The sequence below is a fragment of the Sphaerodactylus townsendi genome, linkage group LG07 (genome assembly GCF_021028975.2).
Source record: "Sphaerodactylus townsendi isolate TG3544 linkage group LG07, MPM_Stown_v2.3, whole genome shotgun sequence".
NCBI lineage: Eukaryota > Metazoa > Chordata > Lepidosauria > Squamata > Sphaerodactylidae > Sphaerodactylus > Sphaerodactylus townsendi.
Window position 1 is genome coordinate 54,512,389 of NC_059431.1, and position 20,427 is coordinate 54,532,815.

General features: G+C 43.1%; 1 protein-coding gene across 3 annotated transcripts in view; it reads left to right on the plus strand.

Annotated features, from left to right (window-relative positions):
* The first annotated feature begins 261 nt into the window (after positions 1-261).
* CAMK4 (calcium/calmodulin dependent protein kinase IV) overlaps positions 262-20,427 on the plus strand; it is a 113,821-nt gene continuing 93,655 nt past the window's right edge. For 2 of the 3 annotated variants that reach the window (XM_048503961.1, XM_048503963.1), the window contains exon 1: positions 272-1,022. In XM_048503961.1, the coding sequence (XP_048359918.1) occupies positions 847-1,022 (176 nt within the window). In that variant the 5' untranslated portion in view covers positions 272-846. Of the gene's footprint in view, positions 1,023-20,427 lie in introns of all 3 variants that reach the window. The other variant, XM_048503962.1, reaches the window with a different exon arrangement.

Below are 20,427 nucleotides of genomic sequence, written 5' to 3' on the forward strand. Positions count from 1 at the left end.
TAAACCACTGGATATCAACTTTCTGCCCTGTCTGGTGGACCTCTGGTTGGCTACCGTTTGGAACAGGACGCAGTCTCATGCAGCAGGGCTCTTCACGCGTCCTTATGTTTTCAGTATATAGTACTAAAAACCGAAACCTGAGAATACAGCGAATGTGTGTCCGCAAGGATATGAGGCATACACAAACGCCTAGAAGGCGAGCCTTTTTCGAGGAACCCAGAGAGCTTTAGGACCCCGCCGAACGGCAGCCTGAGAGCCGCAAGCGGGGTCCCGGTCCTTCTGGATGTGCCTCGCATCCACGCCGCCCGCGCGCTCAGGCGTGGTGGCCGGGAGGGCAACGCTGATTTGAGCCCGGGACGGCTCCCGGGCGCGGCCTTGGTGGGTTGCGATGGCAGCAGCAACAACCCACTCCTTGCGCAGAAGGCGCCTCTGAAGGCGGGGGCTCACCTGCTCCCCTTCTTTCTCATCACCATCCTCCTCCTCGGTCCTCCCCTCGCTCCGGCTGCAGCCCTGCGCGGACCCCCTCTTCTCCTGTTGCCCGAGGCAGGGGTCTTCCCTCACCCCCCCCCCACCTCCACCCCCACCCCGCCGGGCCGACGCCCCCCACTCTCTGGCGCGCGCCTGCGCGAGCGCCTCCCGCAGCCGCCTCCCGTTCCTTTCGCCTTCCGTCGGTGCGAGCGGCTCCGCTGGCAGCCGGCCCTGCGCCTGGCTCGAAGTTTAGCCGGCAGCTCCGGTTCTCCGAGAGCCCTGGTCGGAGCCGGAGGCAGGGGTGGAGGCGCAGGGCCAGCCGCTAGCCGCTTTCTTTTCCCCACAGTCGCCGCCGCCGTTGCTATCTGAGAGCGCAGCATGCTGAAAGTCACCATGCCCTCTCCCTCCTCGTCTTCGTCGTCTGCCGCCTCGGGCCGGGCTCCGGGTGCTGCCGGCCCCGCCGCCGCCGCCGCGCTAGTGCCCGACTACTGGATCGACGGCTCCAACCGGGACACCTTGGCCGAGTACTACGAGCTGGAGTCCGAGCTGGGACGGTGAGGAGGCGAGAGGCTGGCGCGCCGAAAGGGCTGCAAGTCGGCGAGGGGCGAGCCGCGAGTAAAGGAGAGCCATGGCGGGAGGGAGGGAGCCAAATCCTGGGGCGGCAGGCGACGGGGTGGGGGCAGAGCAGCCTTGGGTCTGTCCAGGCACAATGCGCGCTCTTCTTGCAGGAATTCCTAGAGAGAGCGCTGCGGAGAGGGTTGATCCGGACCTGGGCAAGCCAGCCTGGACGGGCACGGCTGGTGCAGGGTGGCTGTCGTGAGGCAGGCCGGTGCAGGGGGCAGATCGGAGGGGCAAATGTTTGTCCAGCCCAGTGCTTAAGGAGATTGCGGACGAGGCAGAGAGATCATGGGCGAGCACACCGGGTGTTCCTAGACAGAGTGGGGAGGTGAGTGTGCCAAAGTAGGACAAGCCCTGTAGCATATCTGGGGCAAAGTAAATGCCTCTGCAGAGCTAAGGGCATGAGGAGTCTTTGGGTTGCAGGTAGCAGGAGGGCAATTGTAGGGGAAAGGAGGCTCAGTTCCTAAATATGATTAGGCAGAGGGATATTCTAGAAGAGATGGCCAACTGGAGAGGGGGGCTGCGGTTGTGGAGTGGTCGGGAAGCATCATCAGCATCTGGTACTTTCCGTTTGTGCCTGAGCTGGAGCAGGGGAGTGTGCATCCCTTTGCACACTGGCTTGGGTTCGTGTGTTGAGCTGGTGCCTCAAAATCCCCCTTGAGTCACGCTGCTGCTAGAGGTTCTCCCATCTTCTATGCCTTCCCACACAGTGTTGATGGAAGGAGCTGTAAACAATGGAACTACTCCTCCTTGGTTGCTATTGCCCCTTTCTTTGCATGTGTAGGAAGCAGTATTGAAAGATTCACCATCTGTAGTGCTCTAAAAGGAAATGAAGATCTGCATGCCCCCACAACGCAAGGAAAATCAAGATTATTATTTCAGCTGTCCTGCACTTCTTCAAGTTCTGTAGGCACAAGAGACCCCAGTAACTGAATTAAAGTATTGGTTTGCTGTACTAGTTCTACAAGTAGCTTCTTGAGGAAGGGAATGGATCATTTAAAAACAATTGAAAACAAGTATAATAAACTGGTACCCTGGTTTTAAAAAAGAAATAACCTTTGACTAATTATCTGGGAAGAGGCTAGGCTTGCAGACCTATCTGTTTTGAAAATACCCTCTTAAGAGCATTGTTATTCAAGATAATTAATCAGCAATAACAGCTGTTGCATCCTTATGACTTGACAGAGCAATTGTGTTGACAGAGCAGTTTTGAAAATCCTGTTTCTAACATCTTTTAGGTTAATATGCAGCATAAGCAGGAAATGGTTCAGATGTAGCAACTCAGTAGTTTTATAGGACATCTTGACTTAACAATATTCAATTTAGCATAGTAGTTTAAATCTCTATAGTTATTTTAAAAAGTTTGGTATGTATGTAATCCCACAATCCCCTTTTATCCAAGGGGATAAAAACTGGATTAAAGCATTTTTTTAAGTTTCAAAAGCTTTATTAGATATTGTTAGAATATACAAATTGAATAGTCAATGAAACACAAAAAAGGACAAAGTCCTTATACATCCACAGATAAATAAATAAAAATTTCTAAAATGACTTCCTTGTTAACTACAAGAAACAAAATATTCATGACACCTATATTGGCTTTCAACTAAGGCCGTTTCTGCACGGCGGGGGAAGGAGTTGGGTCGGCGTACATCTATGCCGACCCGACCCCTCTGGGACCGTTCGCATGAACGGTCCCAGAACCTCCCGGGACGACAGCGCAGAGCTGCGCTGTCGTCAGGCTGACCTACCTGTCCTGCGGCTCTCTGGCACATCGCCGAGGCCAGGGGACATGCCCCCTGCCCTGCGCGACCACTCCGGAGTCGCAGGGCAGAGGGGGCGTGTCCCCAGGCCTCGGCAACCCGCCGGAGGGCTGCAGGACAGGTAGGTCGCCTGGACATGGGGGGAGGGAAGGCGCCTTGGCGCCGCTGCCGTTCGCACAGCAGTGGCTCCAAGCCGCCATTTTCCAAAAACCTTGCGGGGAAGCGAGGTTGGAAAACGGCGGCTTCGCACCGTTCAAGCGGCGCGGCTGCGAAGCAGCTGCGCCCCCTGTGCAAACGGCTCCCTGGGGACGGTGTTTTTGCCGTCCCCAGGGCGCCGTATTCCGCCTGTGCGGAAAGGGCCTTCATCTCCATTGCAGAGCAACTCTGTCGAACTCGAAAGCACTATAGCCCTGCTAGTCATCAAACTATACATCATTTAGCGTAAAGGATAAAGTTGAGTATCGCTGAACATAATGGTGTTATAATGCTAAAAAGCAGGGGGGGAAAAAACAGCAGAAGATCCTAGACCATTAACTGATTCGTCAAATTACAACGTGGTTATGACAAGAAAAAGAAAAACTAATAGACTCAACAATGAGGTTTACAGAAATTCTGCTTGCCATAGAGAGCAATTTTAACGTGAGAGTCAAGCTATTATACATACATTCTTTCTTAATTCAACAAAACACAGATAAAACTAAGCAAAGCTAAACAACTATTTCTTTCAAGTATTGTTTGAATGGTTTCCAAGTCTTGTTGAAATGGGATAATAGTAAGTCTTTCAAATACGTAGAAAGTTTATCTGTATTCATAATGTCGATTACTGCTTCAAGCCAGATTTTACAGCTGGGGATTTTCTCGTTCTTCCAGTATTTCACCACCTGTATCCTTGCCACAGTTGAGAGGTATAAGAATAAATCAATATTGTCAACTTTGGGGTTATCCTGAAAAATGCCCAGTAAATAATTTTCTGGTAGCATTCTAAATTTTTGGTCTAAAATCTTCTAAACCTTTCTATGAATTCTTTTCCAGAATCTTTTAATTTTTTTACAACTCCACCATAGGTGGTAATATGTACCTATTTTCTCTTTGCATTTCCAGCAACATGGGGATGTTTTCTTGTCTATTTTTGCCAATCTCTGAGGTGTTAAATACCACTTATGAAAGATTTTGCTGAAGATCTCTTTTAGGTCAATACTTTGTGTAAATTTTTGATGGTTTTCCCAGGTATCTTCCCAACTTTCGTAGAGTATATTTTTACCCAAATCCTGGGCACATTTAATCATTACATCCTTGATGGTTTCTTGTTCTAGTTCTAAAAGGTGTTTTTATATTTTGCTTATCAGTTTCATTTTTGATTCCCAGAGAATTGTATCAAATTTGTTAAAGGATTGCTCAATAACCTTTGTTTGAGTATCTTTCAAGAAAGCCTCCCTAATTTGAAAGTATGTAAACCAGTGACAATCGTCACTATCTATTTTGAATTTTTCTCTATCTTTTAATACTGGTTTATCTTTGTCCCAAATAATCAGGTCTTTGTAGAGTGGCCAATCTTTGTTATCGTGACATTGTCTATTCTGGAGAGCTTCTAATCACGAGGTCCAGAGTGGCAGTTTTCCGTACAATTTGGTTTTATATTTGTCCCAAGTTGTAATTAGGGGTTTCCTTATTATATGATTCTTTAAATTATTCATGAGTTTTTCAGATGTTGGCCATAGGTACTCGTGCCAACCCCAGCAGTTATCATGGCCTTCCAAGCACAACATTTGTTCATTTAACATAATCCAATTGTGTATCCTGACTAACGTACTGGTATTGTGGTATAATTTAAGGTCGGGTAGTGCAAGGCCACCGTTGTCTTTGGAATCTACCAGGGAGGCATATTTGATTCTTGGCCTTTTATTTTTCCAAATAAACCCAATGAACATTTGTCTACATTATTTAAATATCTTTGGGGAAGTGATGATTGGGATATTTTGAAACAGGTAAATCAGTTTTGGTAAAAATCATCATTTTAATAAGGGCTATTCGGCCCAATAAGGAAATTGTCAGGTTTTCCCACTTTTAAAAATCTATCTTTAGGTCTCTCCATAATTTATCATAGTTGTTTTTGTACAAATTATTGTTTCTTTTTTCCACATAGATACCTAGGTATTTCAACTGTTTTGCACATTGTATGCCCGATTGTTCTATTAATATTTTTCCTGATCTTTTGTTAAATTAAAAAGAAACATTTTAGTTTTGTCTCTGTTTAATTTAAATCATGTATTAGCACCATATTCCTGGATTAAATGAAGTGTGGTGGCCACGTTCTCTATTGAATTATTAATAAAGAGGACCATGTCATCAGCAAAGGCTTTTAATTTCACCTTTCCACTTTTGGTTTTTATCCCATCATAAGTTATATTTTGTCTCAGTTTATTTAATAGGACTTCTAGGACTGCATTGAATAAAAGGGGGAGATAGGGCATCCTTATCTACTTCCTTTGTAAATATTGAAGCTTTCTGACATTAATTTGTAATCTCGTGTGCTACTATCTATGCTGGCTATAGAAAACGAGCTTCCCACTTTCATTTTGGCCAACCTCATCTTGATAAAATCCCAACTGACTTTATCAAAGGCCTTCTCAGCATCCAAGAACACCATAGCTAGTGGAGTGCTGGGCCTCATCTCAAACAGTTCGATAATATTAATGACTGTACACATGTTATCATTGCCATGTCTCCCTGGCAAAAACCCTGTTTGATCTTTATTAAGGTTTATTACTCATTCATCACACTCTGGAATCTTTTGGCAAAGATGGAGGTGAAAATTTTATAGTCATTATTGAGCAGGGAGATGGGTCTAAAGTCTTTAGTTTATAAGGTTTCTACTTTCTCTTTCAGGATGAGTGATAGATACACTTGTTTCCAAGATTTGGGAAGGGACCCCTTCTTTAATATCTTATTCATCACAATGACTAAATGTGGGGACAATATATCCATATTTTTGGTAAGATCTTACTGATAAACCATCTGGCCCCTGTTTTTGCCCCTCTGATTGCATTTTTTACTTCAACTAAGGAAATTGGATTATTCAGGACCCTTCGCTGCCTCTCATTTAGTTCCTGAGTCTGCTCCTGTTCTATGTATTGTGAGATGTTCACAATATGGTGATCCTTCCTGTAGAGTTCTTCAAAGTACTTCTTTAGTTCAGGCTGTATAAAGATAGAATCATTTATTGTTTTGTCTACCACTTTTAAACTGTTTATTATCCTTTGTTCCTTCTCTTAAAAGCAAAAGACTAAAGCATAATTTAAGTGTGCAGCAGGTGAGGCACAAGACATTGCATGGGCTGAGGAACTTGTTCCATGGGAATGTTCCATGGGAATGTCAACTCAATGCATGGCAGCTGTGAAAAAGGCAAACTCTATGCTGGGGATCATTAGGAAAGGAGTTGATAATAAAACTGCAAGGATTGTCATGCCCTTATATAAAGCAGTGGTGCGACCGCACTTGGAGTACTATGTTCAGTTCTGGTCGCCACATCTCAAAAAGGATGTCGAAGAGATAGAAAAAGTGCAGAGAAGGACAACAAGGATGATTGAAGGATTGGGGCACCTTCCTTATGAGGAGAGGCTGCAGCGTTTGGGACTCTTTAGTTTGGAGAGGAGACGTCTGAGGGGGGATATGATTGAAGTCTATAAAATTATGCATGGGGTAGAAAATGTTGACAGAGAGACATTTTTCTCTCTTTCTCACAATACTAGAACCAGGGGGCATTCATTGAAAATGCTGGGGGGAAGAATTAGGACTAATAAAAGGAAACACTTCTTCACGCAACGTGGGATTGGTATTTGGAATATGCTGCCACAGGAGGTGGTGATGGCCACTAACCTGGATAGCTTTAAAAAGGGCTTGGACAGATTTATGGAGGAGAAGTCAATCTATGGCTACCAATCTTGATCCTCCTTGATCTGAGATTGCAAATGCCTTAGCAGACCAGGTGCTCAGGAGCAGCAGCAGCAGCAGCAGCAGAAGGCCATTGCTTTCACATCCTGCATGTGAGCTCCCAAAGGCACCTGGTGGGCCACTGCGAGTAGCAGAATGCTGGACTAGATGGACTCTGGTCTGATCCAGCAGGCTAGTTCTTATGTTCTTATGTTCTTATGTTCATACTGTTATGTTAATATTTTTATTTTATTTATGACCCACTTTTCTTCCCAATGAAGACCCAAAGTAGCTTATAATATTATTTCCTTCATTTTATCCCCAAAGCATCCCTGTTTGATAGGTTATGCTGAGGCAGCCCAGCCAGCTTCCATGGCAGTGTGAACATTTAAACTTGGGAATTCCAGACTATAGTCTAACCCTTTAACCATTATACCATGCTGCAAACCTGTGCTTCAACCATGTAAAGCATCCATGTCTATTTAGTGTGTATCTTAGAGATCCATATCCCAGGTGGATAGGGTGCATGTGGCATGCTAGTATCAACAGGTATTGCAGCAAATGTTGCAATGAGACCCTGATCCCTTGCAAAGCACACAAAGTAGATCTTTTACCTCACCAGCCCTGTTGTTTAAATTGGACCTTATTTAATAATGGAACAACCATAGAAGGGCCAGCTGATGTGGGGCAATAGGATGCTGAGGAAGGAGGAAGGACAGACCTTGTAGATAGATGAACGTAAGGCTATGACTGCTTTTCAGCTCTGCAAGGGCTGTCATGTGAACCTCCTTCCAATATTCATTGATAACATGCATAGGTAATCATTTTAGTGGAGCACTCTCATTTCTGTAAAGGATGTTTAAGTGACAAAAAAGCAGTGGCGTGGAAGACCATGAAGGAAAAGAAACAACACGTTGCAGTGCAGGAGTAGCTATGTTTAGAAGTATGCATCTGGAAATTTCAGCTATAAATCTTGACAATAATGTGTGATTTGTATCTGACTTTTTAAAGCACAGAGATCTCAAATGGTCAAAACGTTCAATCAGCCATGTGAAAATACCCTTCAGTTAGTTGTGCCTCTGTCCTATTTTCTTTCCTGACACTTTCCTCCAGGACCTCTCACTGTGTCAAACCCCAGATCTTTGACCCAAATCGGACTTTGTAACTGGAAGGTTAAGAAGCCTTTATTGGTAGATACATGGGTAAGAGGGGAAAAGCTGGTTCTTCCAGAACACTCAAACAACCCCAATATATCAAACCCCCTTCTTCCTTCCCCCCCTCCTAACCGTAATACTATCCCACACTACAGAAGGCGCAAAAGACCGGAATGCAGGTTGGACTCAAAGTCAGAAGGCTGAGATAATCTCTTGAGCTCTGGGAGCCTCTACTTGGTTACCTAGGGAAAACAAAAGTATTTTGCCAGCATCTGGATCTCCCCATCCCCCCTAGTGTCTTTCTGCTTGATGCCAGTCTCCAACCTGACATTCTGCTCCCTTTAAGGCCTCCCCCCACTTTGTGATTGATCAGGATAAGCACTGTGGAAGGCCTTTATTAACCTGGGGGCCTGCACACGACTAGCATCGACCCATTCATTAAAACCAGGAAATGGATCCATGACACCAGATATTGCAAATGCTTTTTGTGGATGCGAGAGTCCAGTATGGCTTCAACCTCATGGTTCACTTCACCCCCCACCCGGAGTGGGGGCAGAGGGTCTCAATGGGGGTGCCATTCATCTGGGAGGGGCGCTTTTCTTCAAGAGGCTGTAATGAAACACAGGGTGAATCTTTCGCAAATTCTTTGGTAGCTCCAGCTCAACAGTCACCTCATTGATCTTACAAGTGATTTTAAAAGGTCCAATATATTTCTGGCCCAGCTTCCGACACCCTTGGACCCCCCCCCCCACAAGTTCTTAGTAGCCAAATAGACCCATTCTCTCACCCCCAGTGTCATTGGCTTTCGTTTCTTGTCAGCTTGTTCCTTCTGGGAGTCTTTTGCATGCTGGAGCGACTTTTGGATCGGGCCCCATGCCTGTTTAATTGAGTCAGTCCATTCTTGGTCTGGGGGCCCTGTCACCTCCTGCCCCAGAAAAGGGAACGGTTTAGCGGTTTGGTCATACAGTATTTCAAAGGGGCTCTTGTCTGTGCTGCTGACCTGCTGTGTACCACATTGTTATACGCATATTCTGCAAAGGGGAGGAGGTCAGCCCAATCAACTTTACGGTAGTTGATAGAACATCTCAGGTATTGTTCCAGAGTAACATCGGTCCGTTCGCTCTTACCATCAGTTGTCACGTGATAAGCGGATGAAAGGCCTTGCTCCACTCCCAACAACTTTAGAAAATGCCTCCAAAACTGAGGCGGATTCCGCATGGGCCAAAAACAGTGATGTGAAAACAGTGTGAAAAAGGTGTAACAGGGTTTTAAACGGTGTAAAAGGGTTTACACCATTTTCACACGTTTTTCACACCGCTGTTTTTGGCCCATACGGAATCTGCCTCAGAAATAAATTGGCTTCCTCGAAATGAAATTATCTTGTCAGGGATTGAGTGAAACCGATAAATATGACCTGCCAGGGCACTGGAGGGGCAGGCAGGCATTGAAGTAAGCCCGGAGGCAGGGGTGTAATGCCCATTGGGCAAGGTGGGCAGCTGCCCAGGGCACCACCTTGTGGGGGGCATCAAAATGCAGGGTTCGTTTTGGGGTATTTTTAGTGGTTTTCCATTTTTGGCCTGCAGGGTGCGCAGTTTTTAGGCTAGCAGCACCAAGATTTCAGCGTATCATCAGGGGACTCTCCTTATGCTACCCCCCAAGTTTGGTGAGGTTTGGTTCAGGGAGTCCAAAGTTATGGACTCCCAAAGGGGGTGCCCCATCCCTCATTGTTTCCAATGGGAGCTAATAGGAAATGGGGCTACAGTTTTGAGGGTCCATAACTTTGGCCCCCCTGAACCAAACTGCACAAAACCTGGGGGGGGGGTTCATTAGGGCAGTCTCCTTATGAGCTTCTGAAAGTTTTGAGACTGTGCCTTCAGAAATGTGCCCCCCCCAGCCTGCAACCCCCATTGACAGCAATGCAGAAAACTCAACGCAGAACAAAGATTCTTGGGCAAATTTCTGGGATGTTCCTGCAGGGGGTGTATTTTTGGACTTATTGGCACCAAAATTTCAGGATATCATCTGGAGACTGTCCTGATGGGACCCCCCAAGTTTGGTGCAGTTTGGTTCAGGGGGGTCCAAAGTTATGGACCCTCAAAAGGGTAGCCCCCATCTCCTTAGCAAAGAATGGGGGATGGGGCACCCCCTTTGAGGGTCCATAACTTTGGACCCCCTAAACCAAACTAACCTCTAAACCAACTAAACCTAATTCAGCTTAGCTTGAAATATGGCCCTTACCTTGGTACATCTGACCTGGCTTCCTGGCTCCATGCTATGGTGACATTGAGACTAGATTCATTGTAGTGTATTGTACTTTGGTCTCCTCTCAAAATCAATTTGGTAACTCCAGTTAGTGCACAATGTTGCAACTCGGCTATTATCAGGGGCATCCATATTATTCCCATCCTGTGGTTACTCCACTGGCTCCCATCATTTACCAGGCTCAATTTAAAGTATTGGCTATCATATACAGTGTCCTTCATAGCCTTGGATGTTTGTATTTATGATACCATCTCTCCCTCTGTGCTCCACCATGACAGCTTTGCTCATTGATTCAGGGATTTCTGTAGGTGCCAACCTGAAAATGGGCAAAATCAACAACATGTTGATTTTCATACATGTGCCTTCTCCATCCTCCCCTGACTCTCCTGCCCTTGACTCCACCCTGTCCTCTGACTCTCCTGGCTTTCTGCAATCTATGCAAAACTGAATTATTCAAGAGGGCTTTTCTATGCAGATAATAGTATTATCCAAAATGCTTCACAAAGCCACTTGGATAAATTCCTATGGACTGTGATCTGTACTACTGTGTAGTGTGTTGTAAGTTGGATCCTATTATGTAATTTTGCATCATTTGATGTGCCATGGTAATAATTATGCTTTGCTTCAGTTCTGTTTGTAGACTTCTCATAGGTTCTACAACCCTAATGTTATTGTTTATTGATTATTTCATATTATTGATTGTATTGACTCATTCTGGGTAATCTGCTTTGTGTTTCACTGGGAAAGGTAGACTTTAACTAATGTAAGTAAATAAATAAATAAATTTATCTGGGTACTGATCCACAGTTTCATTTGTAGTATGGATACACGGCAGCTCTTTCTTACAAAGATGTACCTATGAGTAAGCTGAATGTATGTGCACTCATTGTAATATGTGAACAGGGCTAGAGTGTGTGTCTTTAGGGGATATGTTACACTTCTACTAATAGTTTACTGTACAATTAGCCCTGATCTGTTAGAATTTTTATTTTTTGATATGGGATACTCCTGAGATTCAGGCATTCATTCTTCCAGATCCTACATTCTGCATTGCTTGTTACATTGTATGTATGAGTGTGCCTTTCCAAGTGTGCCTTTTGAGCATTTCCGATTTACTCATTGAGTGAACTAATTGTGTTTAAGAATAAGTATCCATGTTTGGAAACTTAGAAACACTTGGAGCCATTTATTTTGGGACAGTCATACCTTTAAAAACACTGTGATCATTAAGCAGAACATGGGAAACTGTCCCAAGCTGCTGAATTAAATTATAATTTAAAAAAAAATAGCATTCCAGCAACACAGTAGTTTATTATGCCCTACTCCTGAGTAGTATTTCACAGTGACTGAAGCTGAAAAGAGATTAGTGTATCTAATGTCCACAGTAAACAAGGCACAAAGTGTTAGTGTCTGTTCATGTTATTTAGATCTGTATTTGTAGTAATTTGTTACACTGGCAATGTAATAATATCATTCAAAAATATTATTGTTAAGTTGTCAGCTTAACTATTATTATTAGCCATTTCTGAACGATATCTCAATTTAGAGAAAAGTGTTGTAGTCCTCAACATTGTACAGAAAAGATTACTTTTTATGCATTGATTTTGTTAAAGGTTAAAAGATACAAGTTTGAAAACACAAAAGCCTCTTTAAGTTAATGAATAGAATATCTTTACAAAATAGTTGTACTATTTCACCTTGTAGATAGCTTGGCCATAGAATTTTATGTAATGTATGCCACACACATTATCAGCGTGAACTGAACATTTTTACAGCCTATCTGTAATAAATTGAAAAATTGTTCCAATACTTATTTTGGTGGGCAAGGCAAATCCTTGCTTTATTAATCGAAGAAGAGATTAAAGTTTTTAAGAGAGATTTGCAGAGCTCCATAACGCATATTTTTATGTTTTACATGGTTTTACAATATCAACCTATATATTTGCAAAATGATGTTAATATTTACAGAACATTTTGTTCTGGGTATAGAGGTATTGTATACTGCTACAATGAAGTTATTTGCTGTCAGCAAAACTGTGAGAAACACATTGGATTAGCTCCACAGTACCATCAGTGGATCTCTGCTGATGGAATGGAACTTTCCTGCTTCTCACTGAGGTCCCTGAAATGTGGCTCCTGATGGCCCTCAGGAACAGTGTGGGCTCAAGGTGGGGCTTTGCAGTGGAAGGAAGAGGCGGCAAAAATTGGCTACCTTCAGTTGGTGGAAATGTCTTATGGCAGCAGAAACCAGTTTTTGGACCTAATCCAGAATGATTCCATTCTAATGCTAAATACATCAAAAACTCTAATTTATTTTTCTTTTCACTTTATCAAGCCAACTTCTTCAGAGTTGAGTTTTATTATTTCAGGTAAAGTTTAATAAAATCATAGGTTGCCTTCCCACACAAGATTTGAGTTGGCTCCTACAGCAAAGTAAAACCTCCACGGTTGAAGACAGACTTTTTTCTCCCACTTTAACGGCATTCATGCATAATACAGTGTTTCATTCCTAATATTGCGTATGAATACCACATACATAGAACAGACTCAGCAAAGTGTTCTACAGTAAGAACATTTTCCAGAAAGCAAAGAAATACTGCATGGCTCAAGCAAATGAGTCATGGTGTACATTATTAGAATGGCAGCATAATTACAGTTGAGCCACCATCAGACTTCAGTCAGATTTTGACTGTGAGCAAAAACATTCAGCCTTTTGAGAAGTGTTGTTGAAGTACAGCTTAACATCCTGTCTCCTGTGTTGGTAGTTATTGATGTCCCAGAAAGAAGTATGTGGTTTGGAGGAAGACAGAACCTTATCAAGATCTTACATAGGCTAGATAGATATTTATTACGGCCTTTTGGCCAGCCAAACTTACATAGGCAAAAATCTCTTTCTTTGACACAGAAAGAAGAAAATATTAACAATGAAATCAGTCATTACACCTAGCTGCAGTTAAACTAAATAGTCTGGGTCACCAGGGTTATTTTTATTGTTTAATAAAATATAGGCAAGATACAGATATTCTTTAGTCACCACTCACTTTTCCATCCCTGTGTCTCAGACTGGTGGGTAACGTTTATTTTTTAAAGTTTGCTAGTGGTCTTTATAAGAGTAGTGTGATGGCTCTTTTTAATTATTGATTGTGCCCTGTCAGCCAGAGATGTGAATACAATATCAAGGTCTTGCCCCCTCCCACTGCCTTTTGCTCACAGAAACTCTAAGCCTGGAAAGTTGTGGTTGCCTAGCAATGGCAACTGAGGGAATCCATCTCCTAAAGCTGTAGGTACTCTTTATATCATTTTGGGAGGTTTCAAAAACAACACAATGTGGGGCTTTTTTGGATTTCACTTTTTTTTTTTTTGCAAACCTGGAGCATTTTTTGAGTTTGTAGAAAGATCTGTCTTGCTCATTCACAGGTTGAATAATCAGATTTAAGTATCCTCAGATTTTGCCAACTTCACAATTAGTTTGTAGACAAGTGGGGACTCATTAAACTTGCAGGGAGGGATCCCATCCCCCGCATTACTGAGGCTAATGAGGCCACTATCTCCCAGTCCCAATCTTGATTAGCTTCTCCAGGCTCACCATCCAAGGCTGCCATCCCAACCCCTTACTCCTAATCTTGGCATGTGAGTTGCTCTGGGCTCACCACTCAAGGCCACCATTCTCTCGAGTCTTGATCTTGGTCGATGAGCCACAAGTGTGATTTCCTTTAGCTATAATGCCGCCCTTCAGGAATAGGGCGGTATATAAAACTAAACAATAAATAAATAAATAAATACGTTATTCTGAACTCACCTGTCAAGGCTGCCACTCCCCTGCAGAGGCGTAGCTGGGCCAAACTGCGCCCGGTGCGCAGAGTGTTTTTCCCGTCCCCCTGCCCCCGCCGCGGTGCCCCCCTGCCATGGCACACACACACACACCACCCCCCTTCCCACACTTACCTACATTCCTTTTCTTTTTGTAGTACTGTTTGAGGCTGAAAAACGCGACTTATTTACAGTTCAAGGAGAAAGCTGCCTGACGAACTATACTTCCCAGGAGACCTTGTGAGCTCCAAGGTCTCCTGGGAACTGTAGTTCCTCAGGCAGTTTTTCCCCTGAACTGTAACTTGGCCACTTTTTTTAGCTCTAAAAGGTACTACAAAAAGAAAAGAAACGTAGGTAAGTGTGGGAAGGGGGTTGGGCTGTGTGTGCATGCCATGGGGGGTGCCGGGGGGGAAAGGGGGAGGGGCCAAGGGGCGATTTTGCACCCCCAGGCATGCGCCCGGTTCACGATGCACCCCCTGTCCCCTTGGCCCTCTGCCACTGCTCCCCTGGAACCCATCATCATGACTTCAGGCCCGCTACCATAAGCTCCCTGCTGCTGTAGCAGGTGGCCTGGAGCCTCTCCTGATTTCTGCCACTATGGCAGCAGCTACTCCAGTCTGGTGGGGATGCTAATAGTTACTTCAGGCTCAAATAAGGTGGTGGGAGACTTCAGCATCCACCAAAGGTAGGCGCATGTACAGAGAAGTCTTTATCTAGTTTTGGGGAATTTCACTTCCCGTTATTTAATTAAAAACTTTATATATATATTTACAGATATAGGGGGTTCTCCAAGTCTGCAGGAAAAATCTGCTAGGGGTCAGTGTGCCCCCATCTGTGGATTTAAGTATCCACAGTCAGCGGGCATGTGTGGGAATCAGATATATAGATAATGATGTTTGGGGGTTTTGGTGTCAAGTTATACTGACTTAAGGTGACTCTGTAGGGTTTTGTAGATAAGATAAGTTTAGAGGTGGTTTGCCATTGCCTCCCTCCATGTCATGCCACACCTGGTAATTCCTGGAAGTCTCCCATCCAGATACTTTCTATGGTTGAGGAAATGGCAGCAAGGGTGTGTGTGTGAGCTGAACAATTTTGTGTTCGAGTATTTTTTAACCCAAATATTTTTGGTAGCCAAACAAAGCTCATTCATATCGGCTTTATTTGTCTTTTCCAAAAAAAATTCTGATGTAAAAATACCTGAACACAAAATTTAACAATATTTTGTTATTGGTGCTCAAGCTTAGTCTGATCCACATTCTCTTATGTTTTTGTCAACTCATTTGTACAGTATTGAAGACTTTTTATTCTGTATTGTAGAAAGGCTGATCACACACTGCCAGACTATCATGAACTCCAATGGGATTGCATTGAAGTAAGGACCAACATTCAGAATAAGTGAAGGAGTGTCTTCCCAAACACTTGCTAGAAAGATAGACTAAAAACTTGTGCCCTGTGATAAAATACATAAACTGAAACAGAGGAAACTTCTCTAGTGATTATTAAAGTGCTTAAAATGAGCATATGGTTTCAGCCTACAGCTTGGTTCTATGCTATTTTCTGGAATGTTAGCAGAAATCGTTTAAATAGTTAGAACTCAATCATTGTACTTTAGGATTTAATTTAATATCTATTGGAAGAGATGGGAAAAGTCATCCTGCTCTGAGAGCACAGCCTGTTGAATATATTGGAGTCATTTTTATCTAGGTAAGATAGTCATAAATTGTACATTCTCTTCTGTTCTTATGGAAAGAATGAAAAAAATGCCATCATGTTCAGGAGCTAGGACTATAATAGTTCTTCACTGTATGGATTTTCTCATATAGTTTAATTTGAAATCTCATGTTTTCTGCTTGATATTATTTTAAACCACTAACTGCTGGAATCCACACACACACACACACACAAATGTAGCTAATCAGGTAATTGTTATTTTTCAGGATAGCATTTTTATCAGTTTTCTATTAATAGTTATTTATGATTTCACATTACAACAGTCTTCATACATGTTTGGGAAACTTAGCATAAATAGCTCATCTGATAAGAGCACCAGCACTATATCATGGAGGGCTGTGCTTAGAGAACCCAACCCTTCTTTCCATAATTCCTGTGCCAATCAGGTTTCCAATTGCACAGATGATTGATTGACTTGATTTACTATATCAGGGTCCCGAACATTTTTGAACCAATGGGCATCTTTAGAATTTTGACACAGGGTAGGGACACACACACCACAAAATGGCTGTTGCAAATGGTAGAGCCAGGACAAAATGACTACCTTGAAAGAGAGACCCAACAACAAAATGTCAGGTAATGTGGTTATGGATAACTGACAGGAGAGGTCTGAGCTGGCACTTGTTGTGGAAATGAGGCAGTGAAGTAGACTATAACGTTTCAAACCAAAGGTTGAAGGCCACTTGTAACAGCTACCTACAAGCAGAAAATGACTGTCATGGAAGGATACCGTTCTAAATGCATATTCATGGTGATTTCACAGTTGGATGTGGAATGGCAAAGAGCCATACTTTCCAAGAGTTGGCAAAGATCTTCTATATAGCCAATCATTAGAAGGTTTTGTACTCATTGTCTCTTGGAATATGGCCAAAATATACTTCTACACACAATCTTTATCCACTACAATAAGGCTCCATAGAGTAAAGAGGGATCTTTTTTTCCCTCTGGATTTTCTGCATATTTTTAACAATATAGTTTGATTCAGTAACAAGTACCTATGGTCTGATGCCATTATTGCAATGATGTGCAAAATAATTATTGTGTGGGTAGACATATGTAGGAATATATCTCTTAAAATTTTCCCCTTCAAGTGTGAATATGTTACTAGTTGGCAGAACAATACCCTGACCAAAAACAGGGCAAAGGATACACAGTAGGAGAATAAAATACTATTTCCTTCAGCCCACAGTATTAGAAAAACACTTTCATAGAGCCACAAGTATAATAAGTTTTCTGTCTTTTTGCCATTGAAGATCATTATCTACAAAGTAATAATTGGTTCTGGTCGGTTTTCCGGGTTGTTTGGCCATGGTCTGGTGGATCTTTTTCCTAACATTTCGCCTGCATCTGTGGCTGGCATCTTCAGAGGTGTATCACAGAGGGAAGTCTGTTACACTGTGTAACAGACTTCCCTCTGTGATACACCTCTGAAGATGCCAGCCACAGATGCAGGCGAAACGTTAGGAACAAGATCCACCAGACCACGGCCACACAGCCTGGAAAACCCACCAGAACCAGTTGAATCTGGCCGTGAAAGCCTTCGACAATACAAAGAAATAATTGTTTGGAATCAGTGCCCTTTGGAAATTCACACAACATAAATGATTAGTATTATCGTTCCAATGTATTTTAGAATGTTCAAAGTGCTACATAATTTCTCTTTTTGGTAATCCTAACAACAACAGTTAAGGGAGGCTGGTATATATTGCAAATGAGATTTGAATCTGGTTTGTGGAAGGCCACCATACTAAATCATCAGAATGCTGGATCCTGGCTTTCCCCCCATTAATACTTACAAGAATCCAACAGACATCTTAAATGTATTATTCTTTGTCTTTCTTCCTCTTAAAAGGAAGAGTTTGAATACCCATTAGATAGGGAAAGCTGCAATAATTTACACAGGATTTTTTCCTCACCATGCTTTCAATTGATACAGAATTTCTAATACCACTTGAAGCAGACTGTAAAACTGGGACAGCACTATCCGGGGAACCATAATTCTTTCAACTATATTGAGAAGTGAATGAAAAATCCCTTTGAGAGCAACCAATTTAGTGATGGAAGTTGTTAATTAGAAGATTGAGTAGTAGAGATACAATGTGTGTGTGTCATTGCACAGATAGGATTCCCAGTTTGTGGAAATAACACTTTTGTGGACTTGCATTCCTATTAAATGAAACTCCATACAGTTTTGCTGTTCCCCATTTGAATATCCCTATTTGAATAGAAATATATACTTATGCTTGTGTATAAGAAGTAATGAAGCCTTCGGGATATTTTGCTCAGGAAATGAGCTCAGCTACAATGAAGAATTTGCCATTTACTCATTTAAGAAATGTTGTCAATCAGGTAGTGTGAAACCAAGACTTAACTAGAACATGCCTATTTAATTTGCCTGCTCAAGGAGATTTTCTCTTTTATGTTTCAAGATAAAGATTCACAGTAATTATCAGTAACAGTTTGGGAGGAGGATCATAAATATTGAATTAACACCTAAAGTTTTGAATACCGCTTTTAGATATGTGAAACAAATGAAGGAGCCCTGTGGCACAGAGTGGTAAGCTGCAGTATTGCGGACAAAACTGTGCTCATGACGTGAGTTCGATCCTGACAGAATTTGGTTTCAGGTAGCCAGCTCAAGGTTGACTCAGTCTCCCATCCTTCTGAGGTCAGTCAAATGAGTACCCAGTTGCTGGGGTAAAGTGTAAATGACTGGGGAAGGCAATGGTAAACCACCCTGTAAACATAATCTGCCTAGTAAAGGTTGTGATGTGTTGTCACCCCATGGGTCAGTAACAGTGTTTGAACAGGATAATACCTTTACCTTTAAAGGTAATACCTTTACCTTTAAAGTAACAGTGTTTGAACAGGATAATACCTTTACCTTTAAATCACCCCCTTTGGGGGTGAGGCGGCTTATAAATCACATAATAAATAAATAAATAAATAAGTTTAGAGAAAACTATCAGACAGTCCAATCCAAATTCCAAGACTGCTGAGGACAGGGCCTCTTCTGCACAACCCTGCACCTCCAGAAGGCTTTCAGCGATGCAGGGGGCCAGAAAAAAAAAGAGGGGGGGGGTGGGGAAACCCAGCCACTTGGAAAACCCCTTGTAGCTCTTAATAGAGTTACACCATCCTTTGAGGTGGCATAAGTCCAAGGCATTTCCCGCTCAAAAGCCTCTGTGGAAGCTGACTTCCATTGCCCACCCCCCCTTGGAATTGGGCTGTGACAGTCATTTATAGATGTCAGTCAAAACAGTCTTTCAAGTGTATGTGGTTTTACCCCAAGTCCACAATTACTGGCAATGGCAGCTCATACATTTGGCATGGAGTGAAAGACCCCATATTACGTCTTTGTGCTGAGAACTCTGGGAAGGGATCTCATTTCTTACTTGTGCTGAGCTTTGGCAAATGGGACAAGAGAACCTGCTGGGAAGGAAGAGATAACAGATACTATCTTCAGATAATCGATTCTCTTGCCCAGCATGATCTGTAATCAGAATAGTCAAATTATTGTGACAAAGATTAAAGTATCCCTAAAGTCACAACAAGAACGTAAATGTAATTTTAGTATTCAGTATTTATTTATTTACAACTAGCGGGGCCCGGCCACTCGTTGCTGTGGCAATTGTCCTTCTTATCACAGTTCGCAACCCACACAGATGTCCATGCAGGTCCAATGATCCGCAGCATAGCCTTTTGGGGTGGTCAAATGGAATCCCTCTTTCCCTTTTCAATTCACATTGTTATATAGTGGTGTCTTGTTTTTTTTTAGTATAAGGTAACCCTTTCCATTCCACAACGGAACTGTCCAGAGTGTGAATCCCACTGTCCATGAGGCTGGTTGACACGCACAGTCCTGGCTTGGGTAAGGCAGAAATGGGGCAATCTCAGTCAGGCAGCAGAGGCAGGGTGGTGAGGCGTTCAGATCGAGGCCAGCTCCCTGGGTTCTTAAAGGGCCACATGCAAAAGAAGCGGAGCCAGTAGTGTTGGTTGGCCCCCACCCCGTGGATTTTCTTAGAAGAAAAAGGCAAACTCCAGCTCGCTTTTAGTAAAAGAGAGCTGTGGCGAATATGGGTGAGGAAGTGGGTAAGTGGTGGTTGGATGTGAGGGAGGGCAGAGTGAGGTGTGTGAGGATGAGCTGGATGTGTATGAGAGTATGTGTGTTGTGTGGTAGCAGTGGGTGAGGCACAGAGAATGAAAGTTACCTGCGTGTGAGGGAGAGGACCCCACTTGACGTCTCTCACAGCAAAGTGTGAGTGTGTTTTACTTCCACTCGTATTACCTAACAGTATTACCTATTTAATGTTTTAACTGCTCATCTCTGGCCATCTGCTGAACATTGTAAGGGCATACCAACCCCTCAGGCCACAGACATGCTGCACGAACATTCTAAGGGTGACAGTTAAACACAGCCAGCTTCATGGCCTGGTGCACCAGGAAAAAGACATTTTACCTGGCTTGGGTATGGACTTTCGGCAATCTGAAGGTCCGATTACCTGCCCGCAACAGGGAGGAACGTCATGTGAAAATTTGGGGGCGATCCTTCCAGCCGTTTTGGTGTTAGGGCATGACTAACAAAGTCACTGTTAGCTTTTTATATATATAGATTGCAGACCAGTACCATTGAATAAAATAAAGCAAGTTGCAGAATAATAAAATGGAAGTCAATCAAGAGGAAAAATAAA